This window comes from Rhinolophus sinicus, linkage group LG10 (assembly GCF_036562045.2).
Source record: "Rhinolophus sinicus isolate RSC01 linkage group LG10, ASM3656204v1, whole genome shotgun sequence".
Classification (NCBI taxonomy): Eukaryota; Metazoa; Chordata; class Mammalia; order Chiroptera; family Rhinolophidae; genus Rhinolophus; species Rhinolophus sinicus.
The window spans coordinates 71209570-71231517 of record NC_133759.1 but is presented as its reverse complement, the minus strand read 5'-3'; the positions used below and the strand labels follow the sequence as shown (position 1 = coordinate 71231517).

At 43.6% G+C, this 21948-nt stretch overlaps 1 protein-coding gene and 1 long non-coding RNA gene across 2 annotated transcripts; both read left to right on the top strand.

Annotated features, from left to right (window-relative positions):
• The first annotated feature begins 1473 nt into the window (after positions 1–1473).
• On the top strand, positions 1474–20160 carry ZNF354A (zinc finger protein 354A). The gene is made up of 5 exons (XM_019713717.2): positions 1474–1663; positions 2664–2749; positions 5218–5344; positions 6062–6157; positions 18018–20160. Exons 2-5 carry the CDS (start codon positions 2717–2719, stop codon positions 19580–19582), a joined length of 1821 nt encoding a protein of 606 aa, XP_019569276.1. The 5' UTR covers positions 1474–1663; positions 2664–2716; the 3' UTR covers positions 19583–20160.
• Positions 8441–12694, top strand: LOC141567256 (uncharacterized). Its single transcript, XR_012489759.1, has 2 exons — positions 8441–8506; positions 9587–12694. It is a non-coding gene; the product is annotated as an uncharacterized LOC141567256 (long non-coding RNA).
• Positions 20161–21948: the final 1788 nt, after the last annotated feature.

Genomic DNA, 21948 nt, shown 5'->3' with positions numbered 1-21948 from the left:
CAAGACAAACAAACCAAAACTCACAGACACAGACAATAGTTTAGTGGTTACCAGAAGTGGGGAGAGGGGAGGTAGCAGAGGATAAAAGGAGTTAAATGTATGGTGATGGAAGGAGAACTAACTCTGGGTGGTGAATACACAATGCAATGTATAGATGATGTATTATAGAATTGTACACTTGAAACCTATATAATTTTATTAACCAATGTCATCCCAATAAAATTAATTTTTTAAAAAGCACTAAAAAGATAAAACCCAGAAGGGGCATGGACATTAGGCACATATTGTCATGAACTTCTTATGGAAATACAAATTGTAAAATCTTCCAGGAAGGCAACTGAGCAATGTGTTTGAAATTCTACCAGACCTGATCTAGCAATTCAATTTCAAGTAACTTAAACTAAGAAAATAATCTTCTAGGATATAGCTGCAAGGATGTATTAATGGAGCAAAGAACTGGAATGTAACAAATAATAGGGGTTTAGTTAAATATGTTTAAATAAATAAGTTCAGTTTAGTTTAGTTAAATACATTTGACAAAAAAAAGTTAATTAGATGCAACAGCATGCACTGAAGCCATTAAAAACACTACTGAGGGGCAATATTTATTGACAAATTCATATGTTCAAGTGGGGAAAAAACCAAGATAGGTTACAATTGCTATTTGCAATATTACATTTTTTTAAAACGAGTGCGGCAGTGATTGAGATTAATATGGAGTTCAAAAGTCTCTTAAAAGACGTTCACCAAAATGTAAACCGCTTATTTTTGTGTGGTGGCATCAAGTGCATTTTTCTTATCAACTTTTTATATGGAACATATGTTCCTTTAATAAAATTTAAAAAAATTATCTATTGGCTTTTCGGAGCCTGGAATGCCCCTCCCCTCCCACACCGCTTCGGGCTCTTCCCTCCATTCTCACCTTCTCAGTGAGCGCGCGGAGGCCACCCTACTGACTTCCAAATGGGCCCCAAACACCCAAGACCGGGCTGTCTCGCTTTTTCCCGTCACAGTTACCTTCTAAAAGGTTATATAATTATGTTCATGGCGTTTTGTCTGCTCCCTTCCTCCCCAAAAAGTTCTCGAGAGCAATGATCAATGATCTTTGTTTTGTTCGCGGACACATTTCCAACAGTGCTTGACACATAACAGATGCTAGACACTTTCGTTGAATGACTTAAGGAGAAATAGGTTTGTTCTTGGCGAGTGTCTAGTTGTCTTACCATCACTACGCAGATGCACAGCTACAAGATACAGCCCTCCTTGAACCTTCCTTTCCTTCACCAGGAACCGGAAACACAGGGTCCTGCAGCCCACGCAGGGCAGAGCCCAGAAATGGGGTCTACGCACGCCACGGGCTCGTCAGGTACCCCGCCTCACAGATCGGAGCGGAGAATTACACTTCCCAGAATCCTTGGGTCATCGCGTGGACTACATTTCCCAACAGCATTAGCGGCCACCTCTAACCCGCTCCCTGCCCTGCCCCTCCCGGGCCTGCGTGGGGCGCGGGGTTTTTGCCGCTGGAGCGAGCGGCTTTTGGGCCTGAGCTCAGGAGGAGTTCAGACTCGAGGCTGCTGCCCCGCAGGGGCAGTTCTGGAGCCTCTCACCTGACGAGCGCGGCCGGCGGAGGCACGGCCCCCGGAGCCCCCGCGGCCTGGGCGAGGTGAGCGGCGGAGGGTCGGCGGGGTGCGGCAAGGAGGGCTGGGGCTTCGAGAAGATGCGGGGCACAGGCCCGAGAGACGCGAGCCGGGCCTTTGTGGGCGCGGGTGGGCTAAGGGCCGGGCACCCAGGCTCTGTCCGCCTCCCTCCCACGGTCCGTCCTGCAGACGAGCGGCTGAACGCGGCAGGTGGGGCATTTCGTCTCCACTGGCCCCGGGCCCCAGCTGCCCCCTACCCGACCGTTCCCTGCGCGCTATCTGCCCAGCGCCTGCCGGCGTTTGAATTTGCTACCGGCTGTCAGTGAACGTGAGGACATGTATTTCCTCCCCACACGGTCGCCACTGCCCTCCGGGGTGGCAGGCGTAACGATCTGTTTTCTGCCAGAAGTGAATTGCTGGTGGTTTCCCCCAATGGCAGCGCTAACACTGGAACCCAGGTCTGGTTTATGAGCCCATTCGTCAGACAGCAACTCACTCCCCGCCATAGGAAAGCTGTTGTTTACCCTTTCCGAAGCAGTTTTCTCCAAATATCTGGAAATGGATTCCTTGACAGGAGAGGGAGGAACGGGTGGGAAAATCTTGTGGAGAAATGTCGCACGCGTGCAGTGAGGTTAGAATGGACGCTCAGGAACGCGCCCTCACCTGCTGTGTGAGCAAGTTGCTCCCACTCTGCGCTCAGTCTCCTGATCTGTAAAATGGGGGTGCTGACAGTGCCAGCAGTGCTGTGGGACTGAACGATGTGGGCGGTGTCTGGCTCAGTGAGTCGCTGCGTCTGCTGCTGCTGGAGTCCCAGGTCCTCTTGCTCTGAGCCAGGGGAAGAGTTGGGGCCTGGACCAGGATGGCCCAGCCCTTCTCTCTGGTCTCCTCTGCTCCTAACTCCTCCCGACCTCCCTCTCTGAGGGCACGTGGAGTCATTCTCAGGTGGTGTAAGGATTTGAGAGCTGGTGATTCTGAGGGGTGGAGAGGAGAAGGGGCTTCTCCCTCCCGGCTCCCTTTTTCTTTCAGATCTGCCTTCTGGAGACTGTGCCCATCCTGGGGGAAGAGCCCAAAAAGAGGACATGGCTACTGAACAGGGGGAAGCAAAGTCTCAGGTAAGTTCATTGCATCTCAGGTCTTAGGGACAGATGGTGTGTTTGTTTGTTTGTTTGTTTTCCCTCAAACTGAAGTTCTCTCCCCAATACGATCTTCTCCAGGATTTGGAGCCCAAGTCCTTTTCCCTTTGAAGAGCCTGGTGGTTGGTGGACTCTGTAGTGAAGGCTTGCCTTCCCTGCCCCATCCATGGCTAGTGTTTCCCTTTTCTTTTCCTAACAGACACTCTTTTATTCATTTAACTCAATTCACTGTGTGATTACTAATTTGACAGGTAAGATGCCACGAGTCTTATATCACTAGCGGACAAAACAAACTAACATCACACTTGGCAGAGTTCTTTTCTGGCCCTGCCTCCTTGGCTCACCCATATCTCCCTCCCTACCCTTGGCAAGAATGCTTTCCTTTTTCTTTTCTCCTGATGATACCTTCTCCAGGCTTCTCCAACCTATAGGTTTTAGTTTTTTTCTCCCTTTTAACTTTATGGATCATGTGCCTTAATTATACCACTCTCTTGAAAACTGATCTTCACCTGCCATTTATGTGTAGGAATGAGGAAGGGACCCCCATTTGGTGAGCCAGTGTGTGTACAAAGGTAGCCATGTTGGAAGGGACACACAGTTGGAGAGGTCTCTTGTCTCTGAGAGCAGAGAGAAGACCCCTCAGGAAACGGCAGGGAGTGTTTCGTGGGCTATTGGTCCTGGAGAGGCAGTGTATACAGTGGTTAGGAAGTGGGGCTTTTGAGCCAGACAGCCAGGTTTGAACCCATGTTCTCCATTGACGTTTATGGGCCTTGGGCAAATAGCTCAGTTTCCTCATCTATAAAATAGGAATAACAACAATACCTACCTCATAGGTTAGGTGAGAGGATCACATGAGTTAGTGCATAGAAAGTGTTTAGATCAGGGCCTGGCACAGTATGTGATTGTTGAGGTAGCTGAACGATATTTTTGTAGTAATAACACTATTAATGTTGATAGATAGAAACTGCTCTACAGTGTTCCTAGGACCCAGAAAATACTTGCCTCATCTTCATCTAACCAGAACAGGTAATATTGCTGGGGAATGTCCTGAGAGCTTTACCGTTGTTCTCACTCTCACAGTAGCGATTATTATCCCCATTTTACATGTGAGGAAACTGAGGCTCAAAGAGGTCAAGTAACCTGTATTCAAACCCAAGTGTGTGTGGCTTCTAAGTTCGTGGTCATCGTCGTCCAGCCATGGCTCTGGTGATCTTTCAGAACACAGGGCAGACCAGCCACGTGGTACCAGGGCTCTTCCGCACGCTGATGTCATCTTTTGGACACACAGAATGCGCTGGTGTTTGATCTGAGGCTACGGCCGGGCCTCCCGTTGCATGTTTGGACTGTTTTTTTCTGAGGCTTTCCCACTCTGTTCCAACAGAGCCACGTTGCTCTCTTGCCCAGAATCGCCACCATCCCGTGTGTCAGTGAATCCCATACTTGCTAACCTCGCCTGCTGCCCATTCGTCGGTACTGCATGGACCTGTGTGTAAAAGTCACTGACAGGACCTTTTAGACCACAGAGCATATGCCAAGGACTGGGTTAAAGAAAACTTTAGTTACTGTCCCGCCTCGGCCACTAATGAATTATGTGACCTGGGGTCTTGACTGCCCTGGACCTTGTATTGCTCTAAAATGAGGACTGAACGAGGAGCTGGCATGCAGTCCTGTCCAGCTACACTTTTCTTTCATTGTTCAAATTAGTTCATCTGTTTCTTCTCTACCAGTTGGATTGTAAGTTCTTTGAAAGCAAATATCATTTCTTGTATTCTTCCCCCATATGCAAGTAAGTTAATGCCGTTTCCTATAAAATATTGCATGATCATGGTAAAAATTTTAGAGAGTATAAAATATGATGTGTATGTATATGTATGTGTGTCCATTTATATATGTATGTTCATAGATTTAAATATGTATGTATATATGTGTGTGTGTACATATGTATTTGTGTGTACATTTTATATATATATACATATACAGAAAAAGTAGTATCATCCTTAACCCCCCCCAGCTGGAGATAGCCACTGTTAATCCTTTGTTATGCATTTCTCAGCATCAATTTCTATGCACGTGTATAATTTTTTTTCAAAAATGGGAACAAACTACACACTGATACAGAACCTGCTTTCTGTTTTTCATACTATCATGGATGTCTTTTTAAGTCAACAAATATTATCATATTGTCATCAAATTATTATTCTAATTAACACTCCCACTAATGGCCTCCACACATCTCTTAAACTGGTTAACTCAGTGCCTGGTTCATACCTCATGCTGCTCCGTATATATTTGTCACTGGTTGATTGTTCACTGAACAAATGACCTGGAACCTTCAGAACCCAGGAAAATATCAGAAGCATATTATAGTAGCCTGTCTAACTCCCCACTGCTGCTGCCTTCACTCTGATGGGTGGTGCTGCATGAGCTGAGATGGCTTGTCTTTACAGGTGTCAGTGACGTTTGAGGATGTGGCTGTGCTCTTTACGCGGGATGAGTGGAGAAAGCTGCGTCCTCTTCAGAGAAGTTTGTACCAGGATGTGATGCTGGAGAACTACAGTAACCTGGTCTCATTGGGTAAGAACATCTTCGCTATAGATACAGAATTCAGAAATGGGGGTAGCTCAGTACCACTTCCCCGTGGGTCATCAGAAACTTTAGCTGAGTTTTGTCTGAGGATTGTGCAAATTGGATCTCCATAAATAAATATTAAAAACCGTTTCCCCTCCTAGGTGTGGAATTGCCCCGTGGGTGGGACAGTCTTCACAGTTGCACTTTAGAAACCCCCTCATAGTTCAGGAACCATTTTCCCTCCGTGAGTGTTCTGTGGGTTGTTTGCTCACCTCTCAGTAGAGCGTGCCTCTGCCCTCCTCATTGACCTGCCACTTGCCAGTTCTCTTTCCAGCCGGATGGACATTGTACAGTCCATCACTGAAAGGGAGTGAGAGAGTGTTTTCTCATTTTAAACAAGCTACTTGGTACATAACCCTTTTCATAGGCACCTGTTTACAAATTTTAATTCAGTCTGTACATCTAGCATATTTTGTCTTCTGTAGAAGCTCTATTAATCAAGCCGCGTGTTTATCGTGTTTCTATAACGTACAACTAGTTATTACATAGTCGTGCGCTACACGTTGCGTCCTTTTCCGTAACACCCCTCACATCGTGGGGGCGTGACCTGCAAACCCCACAGGGGCTTTTCATACTGTCCCCTGAGTTTCCCCCTCAGGTCTGGCATACCTCTTTGTGTCCAGACAAAACCAAATAGTTTTTTCCTTTTTTTTCTGTGAGCAGGACTCCCATTTTCCAAACCCAAAGTGATCTCCCTGTTGCAGCAAGGAGAAGCACCCTGGAAGGTGGAGGAAGGCAGTCCGGGAGACTCCTGGCCAGGTGAGTGGACACAGGGCCGAGAGCCGCTGCCAGCAAGGGTCTGCTTAGTAAGTAGACGGGCGGCTTGGAGAGGTTGGTCAGGAAAGTTCTTCCTGGGGTCTCGGTCCTCAGGAAGTGGTGGAGAAGGGGGCGCTGAGGACCCCTGACACAAGCTTCTCTTTTTCTCTGGTAGTCACTTCACAGATGAATCTCTCAGGATCTCTTCTTGTTCTTTCCTGTTGTTTCAGAGGAGTGCTACGTTCTCACATATTCATTCAGCAAACATGATGTATTTCAGGAATTGCAAATATGCATTCTGATGAGGCTCAGGGTATGTACATGGGGAAAGAAAGAAACAAGAAAGGAAAGGCTTTTAGAAAAGTAGGTGGGGGCCACATTTAAAGTGCTTTGGGGCAGTTCTTAGAGATGTGAACTGTCCAGTGGGTGACTGTAAATAGTTAAAGGATTTTAAGCGCAAGAATTATATGGTCCTTGACATTTTAGAACAATTGGTCTGAATCAGAAACAATTTAAACACCTCTCCGTAAAGGCACAGCCGAAGAGGCTGTGGCCTGCCCCTACTCTGGCACACGGCACCGCGGTCAGAAAGAGCATTGACGAGCCCAGGCTCTCTCTGAGGCTCGTTAAGGACTAAAGCAAGTTCTGGAGCATTATTACGATGTGTCCCCATCTATGATTAAAGAAATCACATGTGTGTCTGTCTACGGGTATAATACGTGTGTGAGTGCAGAGAGAAAGATTAGGGGCACAGATTAGCTGGTACCAGTAGTTACATTTGGAATGGAATGGAGAATGAGTGGGGTGGGAGGGACTTTACTTACATGTAAGCTTTTACTTTTGCACAAGGAGAATAATTCATGAACTCCTTAGTTAAATTTAATAAGAACAGTCGCTTTTGAAGCATTACGGGATAGTTTTAAAGTGAGACCAAGCTCGATGTGGGAAGTTTGTGGAGATCACTGCGTAATGTAGGCACGACCTGACTAGGCCTGGAGAAGGCACGTGCAGTGGGGTTCAGGGGGGGGCCTTGTTAAGGGCGTAGGGTGAGTTCAGTGTGGGATGGGTTTCACTTGAGAGGTGAGTGAAATACTCGGGTGGAGATCGCTGGGGAGAGCGTATAAGGTCTGCGGGGTTGGAACACAGGGGAGGTCAGGGAGCCATCGGTACAAAGGTGGCATTTGAAGCTTTGAACTGACCAGGTGAGGACTCAGGAAACTTCAGCATTTAGGAAGTGGGTTAAGAAGAATCAGGAGAGAAACGGGAGAGGCGGCTATGGTGGAAGATGGCGACAGAAAACCACAGGTCCAGCCCTGCTGGAGCTCACAGTCAGGTGGGGAGGCAGACAAGTGGTCATGAACTGCAGAATGACAGGTTCAAAGTTCTGTGAGAACTGGACTGGCAGGGGGGTGTCTGCCGAGGCTCCCTTGAGGGAGGGTGACCCGAGAAAGGGGGAGGTACTCCAGACTTGGGAAAGGGCACGTGTGACGTCCAAGGCAGCCAGCCTGTGCGGACAGAGGTGAGGAGAGAGGAGCAGGGACGACCCTGCTGAGCAGGGGGTGGTCTGTGCCAGAGGGGCAGGCACAGCCCCTGAGGAGTGGCCAGGCCGCAGGCCACAGGCCCAGGCTTACATTCTGCAAAGGTCAGCCTGCAGCCGGTGTGGAGCCTATTAGCGTGGAAGTGGGAGGACTTGTCCAAGGCTGTTGTCAGGTCCAGACGAGTCGGTGATGGGACAGGCTGTCTCGAGTCCCACGAGGACCTGGGACAGGCTGTCTTGATCCCCAAAGCCCCCATGTCCAGGGAGTTTCTTCAAACTGTGAGTTGAGATTTTTTTGATGAGGGAGCCACACTTGGCTTTCTTCCTGTCTTTGTAACTGTCATTTGGTGGAAACTGGTGGAGGCCACCACACAGTCAATGGAGTGCTGGCATCAGGGAACCAGTTTTGAGTTAGGGTTGCAGTCCCGCGGTCGGTGTGGGCTGAGCACGGCTGAAGGATCAGAGGAGGAGACAGAATCCCTTCCCCACATCCTGGAGCCTCTGCTGGTCGAGTGAGTATCCCTTCCCGAGTGACCGTGTATTAGCTGGATTGACTGGAGTAGCGGGTATGACGAGTCCACAGCTGTCCAGAGAGACGCTGCAGCCACCCGGCGATGGGGTCCTCAGTGCACCCATCTCAGGTTCGGGGAGACTTGAAGGAACAGTGAGTGCGTGTCTGAAGGAAGTAAGGCCATCAGAGCGAGCGGAATGTGCGCTTCTCTGGATGGGACGAGCCTCCTCTCTTCCCTCCAAGATGAAAGTCAGACAGGGTGTCCTGGGAGTCTGACGTGTGGTTCTGCCTGTCCTGCACCCCGGTGAGTCTCCATCTGCCTGGACTAAAGCGGCCTCAGAACAGCTCCCTTCCTGGGAGCCCAGGTGAAGGACCCGGGTGTTCCAGGAAGCACCTCAGAGTGTTTCCTCTAGACCAGAACCAAAGCCTACCCTTCAAACAGCCAGTGCCGGACAAGCTTGTGTCCAGGGTGGCACTCCTAGAACCTCTAGTTGCCTCAAAACATACTAAAACAATGATTTTCACCTCAAAAACAATTCACAGGTAGCAAAAGTAAAACCAAAAAGAAAAACAAACTGTCGTCCGCAGGTGTGTACGTTTTAAATTGAGAGATGTGAGGAGATGGCTCAGAGGGTATGCGTCGTGTCAGAACCTCTTGCCTAAGAAATGTGCCCAAAGTCTAATCACAGGTTGTGCTCTTCTGGAAGAGTTGTAATAGGAATAATGCGATTAAACCAACCTGTACATCTCATGAGTTTGCTTTACACTCAAATGTGGGCATCTTCTTGAAATCTAAAATTTTAAATCCAGGGATGGCCTAGGTAAACCATCACCTCCAATGAAAGTGTTTCCTTATCTTTTTCTCTTCCTGTGTCATTTAATGCAGGAAGCCTTGTGGGCGGACTGAACCTGTGCAGGGTGGTCAGCTTGAGGGGTCAGGGGGCTGCCTTCCACTCACCCGGATTTGCCGGGGCTGCTGTGCACAGAGAGCAGGGCGTCGTTTTCTAATTTGCGCAAAGGTGCCGTCTGTCGGGGTTAGCAGTCTGGTAAACCTGCATGCAGTGGTTTTAACAAGTGAATTCCTTACGTGGGGGAAGGGGGGCCCAGTGCTCCACTTTGTGATAACGTGTTTGTTAGTCTTGTACTTGTCCCCTGCCCTCCCCAACAAAGATCCTGTGTGGGCTCTGCACCCACCCTCCTGCCACCAAAATACACTGTCCTTGGAGCTGCCAGAATGATCCAGTTAAAATGTAAATCAGGTTGTGTCACTGCCAGTGCTTCCAGCTCATACAGTCCAGTCCCCAGAGAGGCCTTCGGAGTCCACACGGTCCTGCCCCGACTGCCTCTTCACCGTCACCTCCCTCTGCTCTGCCCTTTACTCAAGGACTCCAGTCACTCTGGCCACCTTGCCGTTCATCGAGCAGGCCCAGCAGGCTCCTGCCTCAGGGCCGGTTCTTCCGGATGGACGGATGGAAGGACGGCCATGAGACCACGTGACTCCCTTCCTCGTGGTGCTGCCCAGATGGTACTTCCTCGAAGGCACAGCTCGCATAAACACAGCCCTCCGTCCTCCACATTCATCCCCTCACCATGCTTTATTTTCCACAATAGTATATGTTTGTTTATTCTCTGTCTCTTCCTCTGAATTGTGAACTTCCTTATGCTAAGTTGTCTGTGTCATTTGTTCCCATGCCCCCAGTGCTGAAAATAGTGCCTGGTCAGAGCAGACTTCCAGTTAATGATGCCTGAACGACTTGGCTAGGTCAGTGATGACGGAGACAGAAAGAAGGGAACTGGTTTCGGAGACAATTGGGAGATAAAAGCAGCATGACTTGGAAATGGATTAGATATGGAAGATAAAGGAGATGGAGTTGTCGAGGATGCTTGCTGGGTTTGTGGCTTGTTCTGGGATGGACAGAGCTAGCATTCACAGAGGTATGATACTGGAAGATCAGATTTGGGGAATGATATAAATTTAGTTTTGGATGAATTGTATTCAGTTGTCTTTGGTTGACCCAGTTATCTAAGTGGAGGTATCAAGTAGCCTCCTAGATGTGGAGTACCACCCCTCAGAGCACAGACTGGATACGAAATGTAAATCTGGGAGGCCCTGCTCAATATACAGTACTTGAAACAATGGTTGAGTTTGAGTTACCTTATGGAGCTCAGAGAACAATAAGAGCAAGAAAAAAGCCTCTGACTCAATTTTGAGGAACTCTGGCATTCCGTGGCCAGGGAGAGAGAAACGAAGCCGTAGGGAAGACACGTGGAGGTGTACGATCGGGGGAAACTCAGGAGAGTCTGGCGCATTGAAGTCAAGGCTCTTAACAGGATGGTATCAGTAGAAGGGGAGAAGTAGATGTTTCTGAGACATGTTTCGATGGTAAAATAAACAAGTCTTGGTAACTGATCAGCTGAGTGGGCTGAGGGAGAGGTGTTAAAGATGCCTCTTAAAGTTTTGATTCAGAAGTGGTGTCATTTACAGAGACAAGGGGGTTATACAGGTTGGAGGGAAAAATGAATTCAGTTTTAGGCATGTTGAATTTGAGGTGTCTTTGAGTCCAAGTTGCTATTTTGGGTATAGAGAGTAGAGAAGCCATGCCTAGGGTGTATGTTTGCAATTGAAGCTGGTCTGTGGAAGAGAAGAATTGGGGGCCTAGTACTAAACCCTAAGGAACCCCAAGGACTAAAGATCAGGTGGCGGGAAATAAGTGCACAGAGGAGACTGAGGCTGGTGGAAAACGAAAAGAATGTGGAGGAACGTGTGGGGTCACTGTAGTAAAGGAAGGAAGCATCTGGAGGAAAACGAGTAGTCACTATCAGACGCTACTGAGAAGCCTGTTAGGTGAGAACCGGAGCATCTTGCCTTCACCACCTGGAGGTCAGAGTTGCTGTAGCGAGGGTAGTGGTGAGGATAGAAGTCAGGATGGAGCCAACGAGGGTGAGTGAGCGGGAGGAAATGACCAGGTGTAGGATACTAGGGAAAATTGGTGTGAAAAAGACACAGCAACAGCAGCTGGACGGGCTCCTCTCTGCATTTACAAATATTTCTCTGTATACTTTGTTTCCTTTGTCCACTCCAGTTATAGTATACAACACATTCTTTTCCCCCTTTCCATTGGTATTTACTGAAACTCCTTCCATGCCAGTACAGAGAGAGCTTTTGCACTCTGGGGAGGAGGGAACCTTGGGGAGCCTCTCTCTTTGGCTGGGGGAAGAGGTGATTTGGTTATATGTGGCGTTGGATAATGTTAGCCCAGCAGGTCCAGTTAGGGCTAGGGTTTTATAAATGGTGTTGCTAATTAGCAATATGGGTATTGATTTAAAGCTATATCTTTATCACATATCCATGTAAAGTCCTGATGTTTTACAGTTAGAGTTAGCCTAATTGTCCATCAAAAGAATCTGGTTGAATAAACTGAGGTACATTCACTCTGGGATTCTTGGCAACTGTGAAAAGGAATGAGGAACACCTTAATTTATTATCTGTCTCTTCCTCTGAATTGTGAACTCCCTTATTCTAGGTTGTCTGTGTCTTTTGTTCCCATTCCCCCAGTACTTAAAACAGTGCCTGGTCAGAGCAGTCTTCCACTTAAATTCCACTACGGGGTGATCTCCAGAATATATCAGTAAGTGGGGAAAGGTGCAGAGTAGCGAGAAGAAAGGAGACACCAACAAAGAAAAAGTGTGTATTTGCTTATATTAAAAAAAAAAAAAGGAAGCAAAAAACAAATAATAAAAGCAGATCAGTAAAAATGATTACCTTATAGGGTGAAGGAAGAAAAAGGATGGAGAGAACAGGGATAGAATCTAGAATGTTTTATATGGTATCTTGTTTTATAATTTTGACTTTGGAACTATAAAAAATATTTTATAGAATTATAAAACAAAATTAAATAAAAATGAAAAAGCGTTCCATAAATATTGAAAGCAAAACGAAACAAATGATCCTAATTGTGTTTCAGGTTAGTGACTTAGTCACATAGAAAATAATTATTTCAAATGTCTTTATATCACACCAGTTTGAATAAGCATCCTTTGTGGTTTATATCTGTGAAATTGTGATTTATAATAAGAAATATATCTTTGGTCTCCATCCCCACTTCTGGTACTGAGCTCCTGAGACCCTTGGAATGGCCCAGAACTACAAAGGTGTCTTTTGAGGGCTGGCCAGAAGAACCAATCATGTGACTACCGGGTTGGAACTTTCAATCCCACCCTGTGATCTGTCGGAAGGGGAGTGGGCTGGAAGTTGAATTAATCACCAGTGACCCTTGATTTCATCAATCATGTCTGTGCAATGAAGCCTCTATAACACCCCAAAGGATGGGGTTCTGAGAGCTTCTGGGTTGGTGAACACATGGAGATTTGGGGAGAAGGGTGCGCTCAGAGCATGGAAGCTACAGGCCCTTTCCCCATTCCCTGCACTATGTATCTTTTCCATCTGGCTCTTCCTTAGTTACATCCTTTATAATAAACTGGTGATCTAGTACGTCACATGTTTCTCTGAGTTCTGTGAGCCACTCTAGCAAATAAATTGAACCCAAAAAGGGGGTTGTGGGAACCTTCAGTGTATAGCTGGTTGATAAGATGAAAACCTGGGCTTTCTACTGGCACCTGAAGGGGATGGGGTCAGTCTTGTAGGACCCAACACTTTACCTGTGGATCTGTCACTGTCTCCAGGTAGACAGTGTCAGAATTGAATTAAATTGTAGGACACCAAGCTGGTGTCCGAGAAATTGTAGGACACCAAGCTGGTGTCCGAGAATTACTTGGTGTGGGAACCACTACAACCTGCCCCCACTACACACACAGGTTGAAATTGGGTGCAGAACTTCTAATACCTAATGGGCAAAAATAACTGCAAACAATAGTGTTGAATGTGGTGGGTATAATAAGAGTATGTGGTTATGTTTACAAATAGAGTTCTTATTTTTGAGAATATTTTCTGAAATATGGATGAAATGATATAACACCTGAGATTTAGTTTAGCACACTCTAGTGGAAGAGATGTAGGGGTTTGTATGAATGTGCTCAGCTCCTATAATAAAGTACCACCAGCTGTGTGGCTTAAACAAGAGAAATTGATTGTCTCAGTTCTGGAAGCTAAAAGTCCAAAGTCAAGGTGTTGGCAGGGCCGTGCTCCCTCCGAGACTCTGGGGAGAACCTTTCCTTGTCGCGTGCCAGCTTCTGGTGGTGGCGCAGCCCTTGTTCTTGGGTTGCGGCTGCATCACTCCAGTCTCTGCTCCTGTGTCACGTGCTGTGCTCCCTGTGTGTCTGGGCATGTTCTTCGCGCTTTGCATGCCCGTTTGCAAATGTCCCTTTTTTATAAGAACACCAGTCATGTTGGATTAGGACCCACCCTAATGACCTCATTTTAACTTGATTAAATCTGCAAAGACACTATGTCAAAAAAGGGTCACTTTCTGTGTTCCTGGAAGTTAGGACTTCAACATATCCTTTTTGGGTGACACTGCAACCCATAACAAGGTAATAGATAAGACAGTGTTAGTGATTGTTGAAGCTGACTTGCAGATTCATTGTACAGTTGACTCTACTTTTGTGTATGCTAAACCATTTTCCATAATAAAAGCCTAAAAAATTAGAATTACCAACAACAAAATTTCTAAAACACCTTTTTTCTTTTCCAGCCACACAAACATTGTGGAGAGTGTTTATAAATGTGTAGCCCTACCTCCTATGACGGTGTGCTGTAGAATTCCCAGCAGGTAGCTCCCTCAGGGCGCTGACTGAACAATCTTGTGAGACTACAAACGCGTATGGCATTTTTATAGGAATAATTTTGAATCTGACCAAGTGCAGGATAAAGTGGGGAGGGACACTTTAGGAAACCAGTCTGGAAAGCTTGGGTTCAGAGATTTTGATGCTGCCTTCAGCCCTCACACTACCCCTCCATCTAGCCTATGGCTGATCCTTTGAAATCCCATCTTAGATGTTTCTTCTGAAATACACTAACCACCGCCTATATCCCTTCCCTGCTTGAACCCTCCACTATCTAAGGATTTGGATGCTATTTTTAGTTGTAGAAATTATCATATTGTGATGTGATTGCCTGTTTTTCCTTTGTCTCTAATGCCAAACTGTAAACTCCTTGAAGAAATCATCTGTTTCTTCTCATTCCTGGCTCCAGGATGTCTTTTGGATCACCAAAAGACATCTGTTAAAAGCATAAAAAATATTTGATGAATGAATAAGGAGCAATCAGTGCTTTTTGAAATAATAAGAGGAATTTTATGCAAGTAAGAGAGAGAAATCCAATGGGAAATACTACAGGAAAGGTGAGAAACAGAGGTCACAGAATCAAATGGAGGGTCTTTAGCAATAGTCACTACGTAGCAAGGAGGTCCTGAGTTGGGATGTGATCCTGATGGTTGTTAGAGACCTTAGTGAGGGGATTTAAAAGAAGTTGATGACTGACTAGACTTGGAATACAGGGGAGAGAAGGTTCTGAGATGAAACCAAGAATTTATGGCAAAGTAACTGAAAAGACTATGATGTGATTCTGACCTGGGAAACAGAAAAAAGGGTTTGTAAAGGAATTCACCGAGTTCAGGTTTGGACACGTTGAATTTGAAAAGAAAGATACTCAAATGGAAAGTCTGGCAGGCAGTTGGAAGTACCTCCATAGTATCCTGAGAAAAGTCAGGTAGTCATTTGCATAGGAGGTGTGGGAATGGATGAGACCATCTCAGGAGAGAGGGTTGAACAGAGACTCTCAGAGTGTCATAAAAGCCAAGGGAACGTACACCTAATGACAGGAACGAGTCAGGGTGGTGTCATGAGCAAGAGCATTGTGGCTCCTAAACTTCTGACCTAAGTCTTAGCCTTGTTCATGAGGTAGCTCCAGCCCAGGCTTATCCTGGAGCAAAAAGTTAAAGTACACTTCAGGAGACAGAGCTGCAGGCCCGTAGAAACTAAGCAGATCATAAGGAACAATTAGGATGTCCACAGCCTAGGACTTGTCTGCTTCAGTGGGAAAAACAAATTCAGGACCAAGGCATTGGCACTTGAAAGTAGAGTTGAGATGAGTTTCCCAGTATTGGTGTGGACCTCTGTAGCTATAATCACTTCCATTTAAAAATAAAAACTCCCCATGTCCTATTTTTCTATTCTCCTTTAAACAAAACTTTGCAAAAAGCATTTCTATACTTGATGTTCCTATTTTCCTACCTCCCATTGTGTCTTCTGTGTATTCCAGTGGGGCTTTCTTCCTTACTATTCCACAAAAAGCACAGTTATTGAATCCCAGACAGTCTCCATCTTGGCACTATTAGGGTTTAGTTTTTAATTCTCAGATTATTTGCCAAAGTTGATCCCTCGAGCCTCCCTGAAGTACTTTTTCCCTTTGTTGTCTAGAACACCATACTCTTCCGATTTTCTTCCTTTTCTTGACTTCTAATGTTGTAGTGCCTGAGTGACTTCTTTTAGTTTTTCTTTCTTTTTTTTTTTTTTTTTTTTGGTGCGGGGAGAAGGGGAACGGAAGGGGAGCAGGACTTTATTGAACAGTGTGTACTTCCAGGATTTTTTCCAAGTCAAGTTGTTGTCCTTTCAGTCGTAGTTGTGGAGGCCACAGTTCGACTCCAGGTCCAGTTGCTGTTGTTAATTGCAGTGGGCACAGCCCACCATCCCTTGTGGGAGTTGAACCGGCAGCCTTGTGGTTGAGAGCCCACTGGCCCATGTGGGAATTGAACTGGCAGTCTTCGGCATTAGGAGCACGGAGCTCCAACTGCCTGAGCCACCTGGCCGGACCCTCTTTTAGTTCTTCAGCTTTAAATAAAACTTAGCTACAGAAGACTCCCAAATACCTAACTGTAGTTTGGACCTTTTCCAAGATTTCCAAAATAATATCTACAACTGACTGTTTCAGTATCTTCCTTCAGTATCTAGCAGGCATCTTAGCCATAACAAACATGTCAGAAACAGATTACCCCTCACACTCACCCTTTTCCTCATCTTCCCCTTCTCAGTAACATTCCAGCATTCAGCATTTTCAGGCTAGAAACCTGGAGTAACTAGGTTTTTTAATTCCTTCTCAGCAACCCACTTAGGTAACTGCGCCCAAATACTCAGGGCTCTAGTAAAGGTGTTGGTCGCAAAACTGCAGTCTTTACATACAGGCCTAAGGCAGGGTCTCTAACTTGACTTTATTACAAGCTAGAATCCAAATTGCAGACTCTTACTGTCTTCTTCCCAGCACATATGCTAAACCTAGAACCAGTGACTCATATCCACAGGGGAAAGTACCCCATTTTTGTGAACGCCTCCTATACTTTTACCCAAATAAATATGCTGAAATTTGATCATTTAATGTATCAAGACTTGGAGAAGGAGCTGGGAAGATGTTGGACAGAAAGTAAAACACTCCTCTTTCCCTTACAATAAATAGTAAAGAGATGGGTGCATATAATATTAATTGAGGAAGGTGTATGTAGAATAATAAATAAATCCCAAACCCTAGGGAATACCAGCTTTTAAATTGGGAACGAAAAGGTTATCCATGCAGGAAACTGAGAAGTGAACACTGGTAGGAAAAAAGAGAAAAGCAGAATACCTGTGTTCACCAAGCAGAGGGAAAATGTACACAGGTGAGACAGTGAATGTCTGATAGGAATCTCAGATACAGTGAGATGCAAAGGAGCCCTTTAAATGGTTACCTCTTGCCAGGACAAAATGCTAAACTATGTGTACAACCATTCCCCTGGCAAAATTTAATATTCAATGAATTGTGTTCTTACCCACTTTTACTATTTATTGAATTCAATTCTGTTCTTTACCATTTTATCATGTTATTACTTTTTACCTTTTTATATTTATGCCTATCTTATTGTTGATTTTTGAGTCTTTTCTACCTTGCTTGCGTAGCCTCTCATGCTTGATGCATGAGTAAGGCTGCCTTCCTAGCTTGTGACCTTTGGTTTCATGCCTATCTGTGTTCCCTCTGAGATTAATTCAATAATGCCTTCCGGTTTAACTGACCCTGAAACTCCCATCATCCACATAATGTACTGTTCTGTAAGGCAACTTCTCCCACAGGTATTTGAATCATGTGTGTCTGTGTGTGTAATTAATATATAAGTAATGGAGAATATATGACATTGTTTAAATTAGGAATATGTAAGTAATTAAGAAAGATCAACAAAACATTTCATGTATAATTTGGATGCCATCAGGACGATCTATAGGTTAATAGGGCATGCTAATCTGCTTGCAAAGAACACTTATGGGAGAAAAGGAAAGTGAAATATGTAATATATATTATATATAATTTTTTTAACACTGTGGTATGTGCTATAATTAGGAGAATGGACTGTGGAAGATCAGTGTCAAGAAAGAAGCCAGAAGGAGTTCATTTTTGAACTAAATCTGAAGGCTATGAAGGAATTTGGCATGAGGGAAAAGGAGGAAGACTTTCCAGATTAGGAATGATTACATAAAGAAGATAAATGTCATGAAGAAAATTTAGGAATCTATCATGGGCTTTGGACTCGGATCCCAGACTACCTTTCCCAATTCATGCTCCTCTTTTCTCCATTCTCCATTCGTCAGTTCTCCTGGTCACTCTTATTTACGCTTACCCTCTTTAAATAGGTTTGCTTTATTTTTCTTACACTAGTATTTCAGCTTCTATCAATTATTTTTCTATACTGCTTAAATCTCCTAAATTTTTCCTCTTACTATTTTTGAGACAGACACCAAGACCTTATTTAAATATCACCAGTATTTATTTATTTTATACATTTTGTCTCAGCCAAATACTATATCATATGAAACATCTTCATTTTTCCCCCCTCCAGGATGGAAGAGAAGTCATAAAACCACAAAGTCAACTCAAACACAAGATTCTTCATTTCAGGAGCTGACAGGGAAAAGATCGGAAAGGAATGGACCCTGGGACTTCAAATCAGAAAAACCCTGCATATCTGAAGACAGATTAGAGAAAAAGCAGGAGAAAAGGGAAAGTGTTCAGATAGTGTCAGTCCCCCACAAAAAAATCCTTACTATGGAAAGAAAACATAAAAATACTGAATTTGGCCAAAACTTCAGCCCAAACTCAGTCCTCATTAGGCAACAAATGGTTCCCAGAGAAAAAACACCACCAAAATGTGAAATACAAGGAAACAGCTTCAAACAGAATTTAAATTTACTTAATCAACCAAAAATCAACATAGCAGAGAAACGCTACAAATGTAGTCTGTGTGAGAAAACCTTTATTAACACGTCATCCCTTCGTAAACACGAGAAAAACCATAGTGGAGAGAAATTATTTAAATGTAAAGACTGTTCAAAAGCCTTTAACCAAAGTTCAGCTCTTATTCAACATCAAATAACCCATACTGGAGAGAAACCCTATGTATGTAAAGAATGCGGTAAAGCCTTTACTCTTAGTACATCCCTTTATAAACATCTAAGAACACATACTGTGGAGAAATCCTATAGATGTAAAGAATGTGGTAAATCTTTCAGTCGAAGGTCAGGCCTTTTTATACATCAAAAAATCCATGCTAGAGAAAACCCCTATAAATATAATCCAGGTAGGAAGGCATCTAGTTGCAACACATCCCTCCCTGGATGTCAGAGAACTCATTCCAGAAAGAAGTCCTATTTATGTAATGAATGTGGCAACACCTTTAAGTCTAGTTCATCCCTTCGTTATCATCAGAGAATTCACACAGGAGAGAAACCTTTTAAATGTAGTGAATGTGGGAGAGCCTTCAGTCAGAGTGCCTCTCTTATTCAACATGAAAGAATTCACACTGGAGAAAAGCCCTATAGATGTAATGAATGTGGAAAAGGCTTCACTTCTATTTCACGCCTTAATAGACACCGAATAATTCATACTGGTGAGAAGTTTTATAATTGTAATGAATGTGGTAAAGCCTTAAGTTCCCACTCGACACTTATTATTCATGAGAGAATTCATACTGGAGAGAAACCATGTAAATGTAAAGTGTGTGGGAAAGCCTTCAGACAAAGTTCAGCTCTCATTCAACATCAGAGAATGCATACTGGAGAAAGACCGTATAAATGTAATGAATGTGGGAAAACATTCAGGTGTAACTCATCCCTTAGTAATCATCAGAGAATTCATACTGGAGAGAAACCATATCGATGTGAGGAATGTGGGATATCTTTTGGCCAAAGTTCGGCTCTTATTCAACATCGAAGGATTCATACTGGAGAGAAACCCTTTAAATGTAATACATGTGGGAAAACTTTTAGACAAAGCTCATCACGTATTGCCCATCAGAGAATTCATACTGGAGAGAAACCTTATGAATGTAATACTTGTGGGAAACTTTTCAATCACAGGTCATCTCTTACTAATCATTATAAAATTCATATTGAAGAGAACCCCTAGAAAGTAGATTCGCATGTGTGAAAGCCTTAAACCAAAGCTCATCAGAATACATGAGAATGATGTAATAAATGTAATGGATACAGAAAAAGCCTTTCTATAATTTAGTAACCAGATGTTAAATTCCAAGGTAAATCTTGACTATAATAGAGAATGAGGAAAATGGAAAGTGTTCATGTCTGTCATAAACTTTAAAATAACCTGAAATGAAGAATTGACAACTGGAGACATTGATTTGGGGCATTTGTAAAAATAAAAGAATTGTTTTATCTCTACAGCAGTGTATACTAGATATCGTGATTGTCATAAACATCTGGGACTGGTGTGTGCACTGCATTCCTCATATAAAAGAAAAAAAACTATAAACTGGTAATACTTTTTTAAATAACTAACATTAGCATATAAAAGATGTGATCAAAGAAATTACACATTTTTGGAGAAAAAGACCAAATAAAAGATAAAAATGAATTGTAAACTACCTCTCAGCTTCTGGGGTGTGTCCTTTTCCTGACCCGATGTCAAACTTTGTGCATGGGTTTTATTTTAAAATAGAAATAAAAGTCTGTTCTTCCTTTGTTCAACTAATTGCTGTTGAGAATTTTCTACCCAATTTCTAATTATGTTGTCAGAAATTTCTTTTTGCTCTGAATTTATGAAAGTATATGTGAGCTATATATGTGAGCTTTCACCTTAAGCATATTAAATAAGCCATCATTCCAAGTTTAAAGTTATTAAATATATATATTTAAATTCAATTCACAACAGAAGTTTGTGAATCTTAAAAGAAGTTTAATGAATCTTAACACATGCCAAAATACTGAAAGTACATCAATCATTTCATGACAAAAAGGCTGTTTTTCTTATTTGGTTTTCTCTAGTGTCAAACACTTTCAGGAAGACAAACGGAGTAATTATAAACAACTCAGTATTGTTTTAATCCCAACTTTGGGGTAGATACTATACTGCACACTGGGAGTTTTAGGAAGAAAGGCTTTCAAGAAGCCATGGATTGGGGAAAAAGAGATGGAGTTGAGGGACTAGCAGATGAGTAAGCAAATTATATCACAGTGTGTAAATATGGTTGGTTTAACAGGCAAATGGATAATTTATGGTAATATGTTGCAAGAAGGTTGTAGAGATTTGCACAGGATGAGGAAAGATGAGATTGAACGTAACCAAGGAAACTTGGAGACAGCAAAGAATGCTTTCCAGACGCCATGATACCTGAGCCAGGTTTCAAAAGAGTAGGAAGTCTCCAGAGGGTGAGAGAGCTTTCCAAATAAGAGGAAACTGCACGTGTGAAGGTATAAGTGGGTAATATGGCACCTTTGTGGAAACGTAGAGAACTAATGTGCAGAAGAATGACAGATGCTAAATGGTTGAGCAGAACCCAGATAACAAAAGGCCTATTTGCCATTCTAAAAAGTGTGGATTTTATTCTGAAACTGATGGAATCAATTGAAGATTTTAAGCAATAAAAATTGTTCTAGCAGTAATGTGTAGAGGATGAATTTAGAGAGTTGAGGACAGCTATGCAGACCGATGCCAAGAAATCTGTGCTGTTGTGTGTAATTCAAGTGATGGATGAATGCAATTCCTAAAACAGGGACAGTGGATCTTGGAGAATTGGAGACATAATGTATTAGAATAAATAAGACATGGTGTTCACAAGCAAATAGCTGAGTTGGTGAGTGAGAAGGCTAAGCTGACTCACAGCATTGCCAGGCATCCTATATGTACAGGATATATCCCATATTTAATGATTTTTATCCTGCATTGTGTATTGACTTTGTCAGGCTTTCCTTAATGTAGTCAGTTGTGTTTTTTTCCCCAGTAACAAAAATTCAGCAATTAGAGCTTTTTTTTCTTTTTTTTTTTTTCTTCAGTAATTAGCACTTAAAATACTTAAATGGCAACACTACTTAAAAATCCTACCTTTACAAATAAAGATCTGAGCAATCTTTTATAGTCTCCCATGTTTGGGGGCTGAGGGAAGACCAAAAATGGGGACAGTGAATTGAAAGTCTCATTTTCCATATTAGAGAGAGGAAAAGACTTTTGCCAAATTCTGAAGTTGTAAACAAATAATTACCATTAAAGACAACTTTAGATCAATACACATGCTCTGAAAATCAGCAACAGTGGCCATGCTTCTGAAAGTTAGCAAGTTAAAGACAGACTCCAGCTTCTGAAAGTCAGCCCATCAGTGACTCCCATGCCTGTAGACAACAGCAAATCCTTCACTCCAGTGACCATACTTCTGGGAGTACGCCAGTCAGTAATAGCTTTATCCCAGGGATCACACTAATGCAGTTGAAAGTCTGTCCATAAACACTCCTGCCTCTGAAACTCCACCAGTCCCAGGTCCT

What these genes read in the sequence shown, in the direction of transcription:
- ZNF354A (XM_019713717.2), top strand. Translation starts at nt 2,717, where the DNA reads ATGGCTACTGAACAGGGGGAAGCAAAGTCTCAG. An exon ending in AGGGGGAAGCAAAGTCTCAG is followed by an intron (nt 2,750 to 5,217) that starts GTAAGTTCATTG and finishes TTGTCTTTACAG; the next exon opens with GTGTCAGTGACGTTTGAGGA. An exon ending in TCCGGGAGACTCCTGGCCAG is followed by an intron (nt 6,158 to 18,017) that starts GTGAGTGGACAC and finishes TCCCCCCTCCAG; the next exon opens with GATGGAAGAGAAGTCATAAA.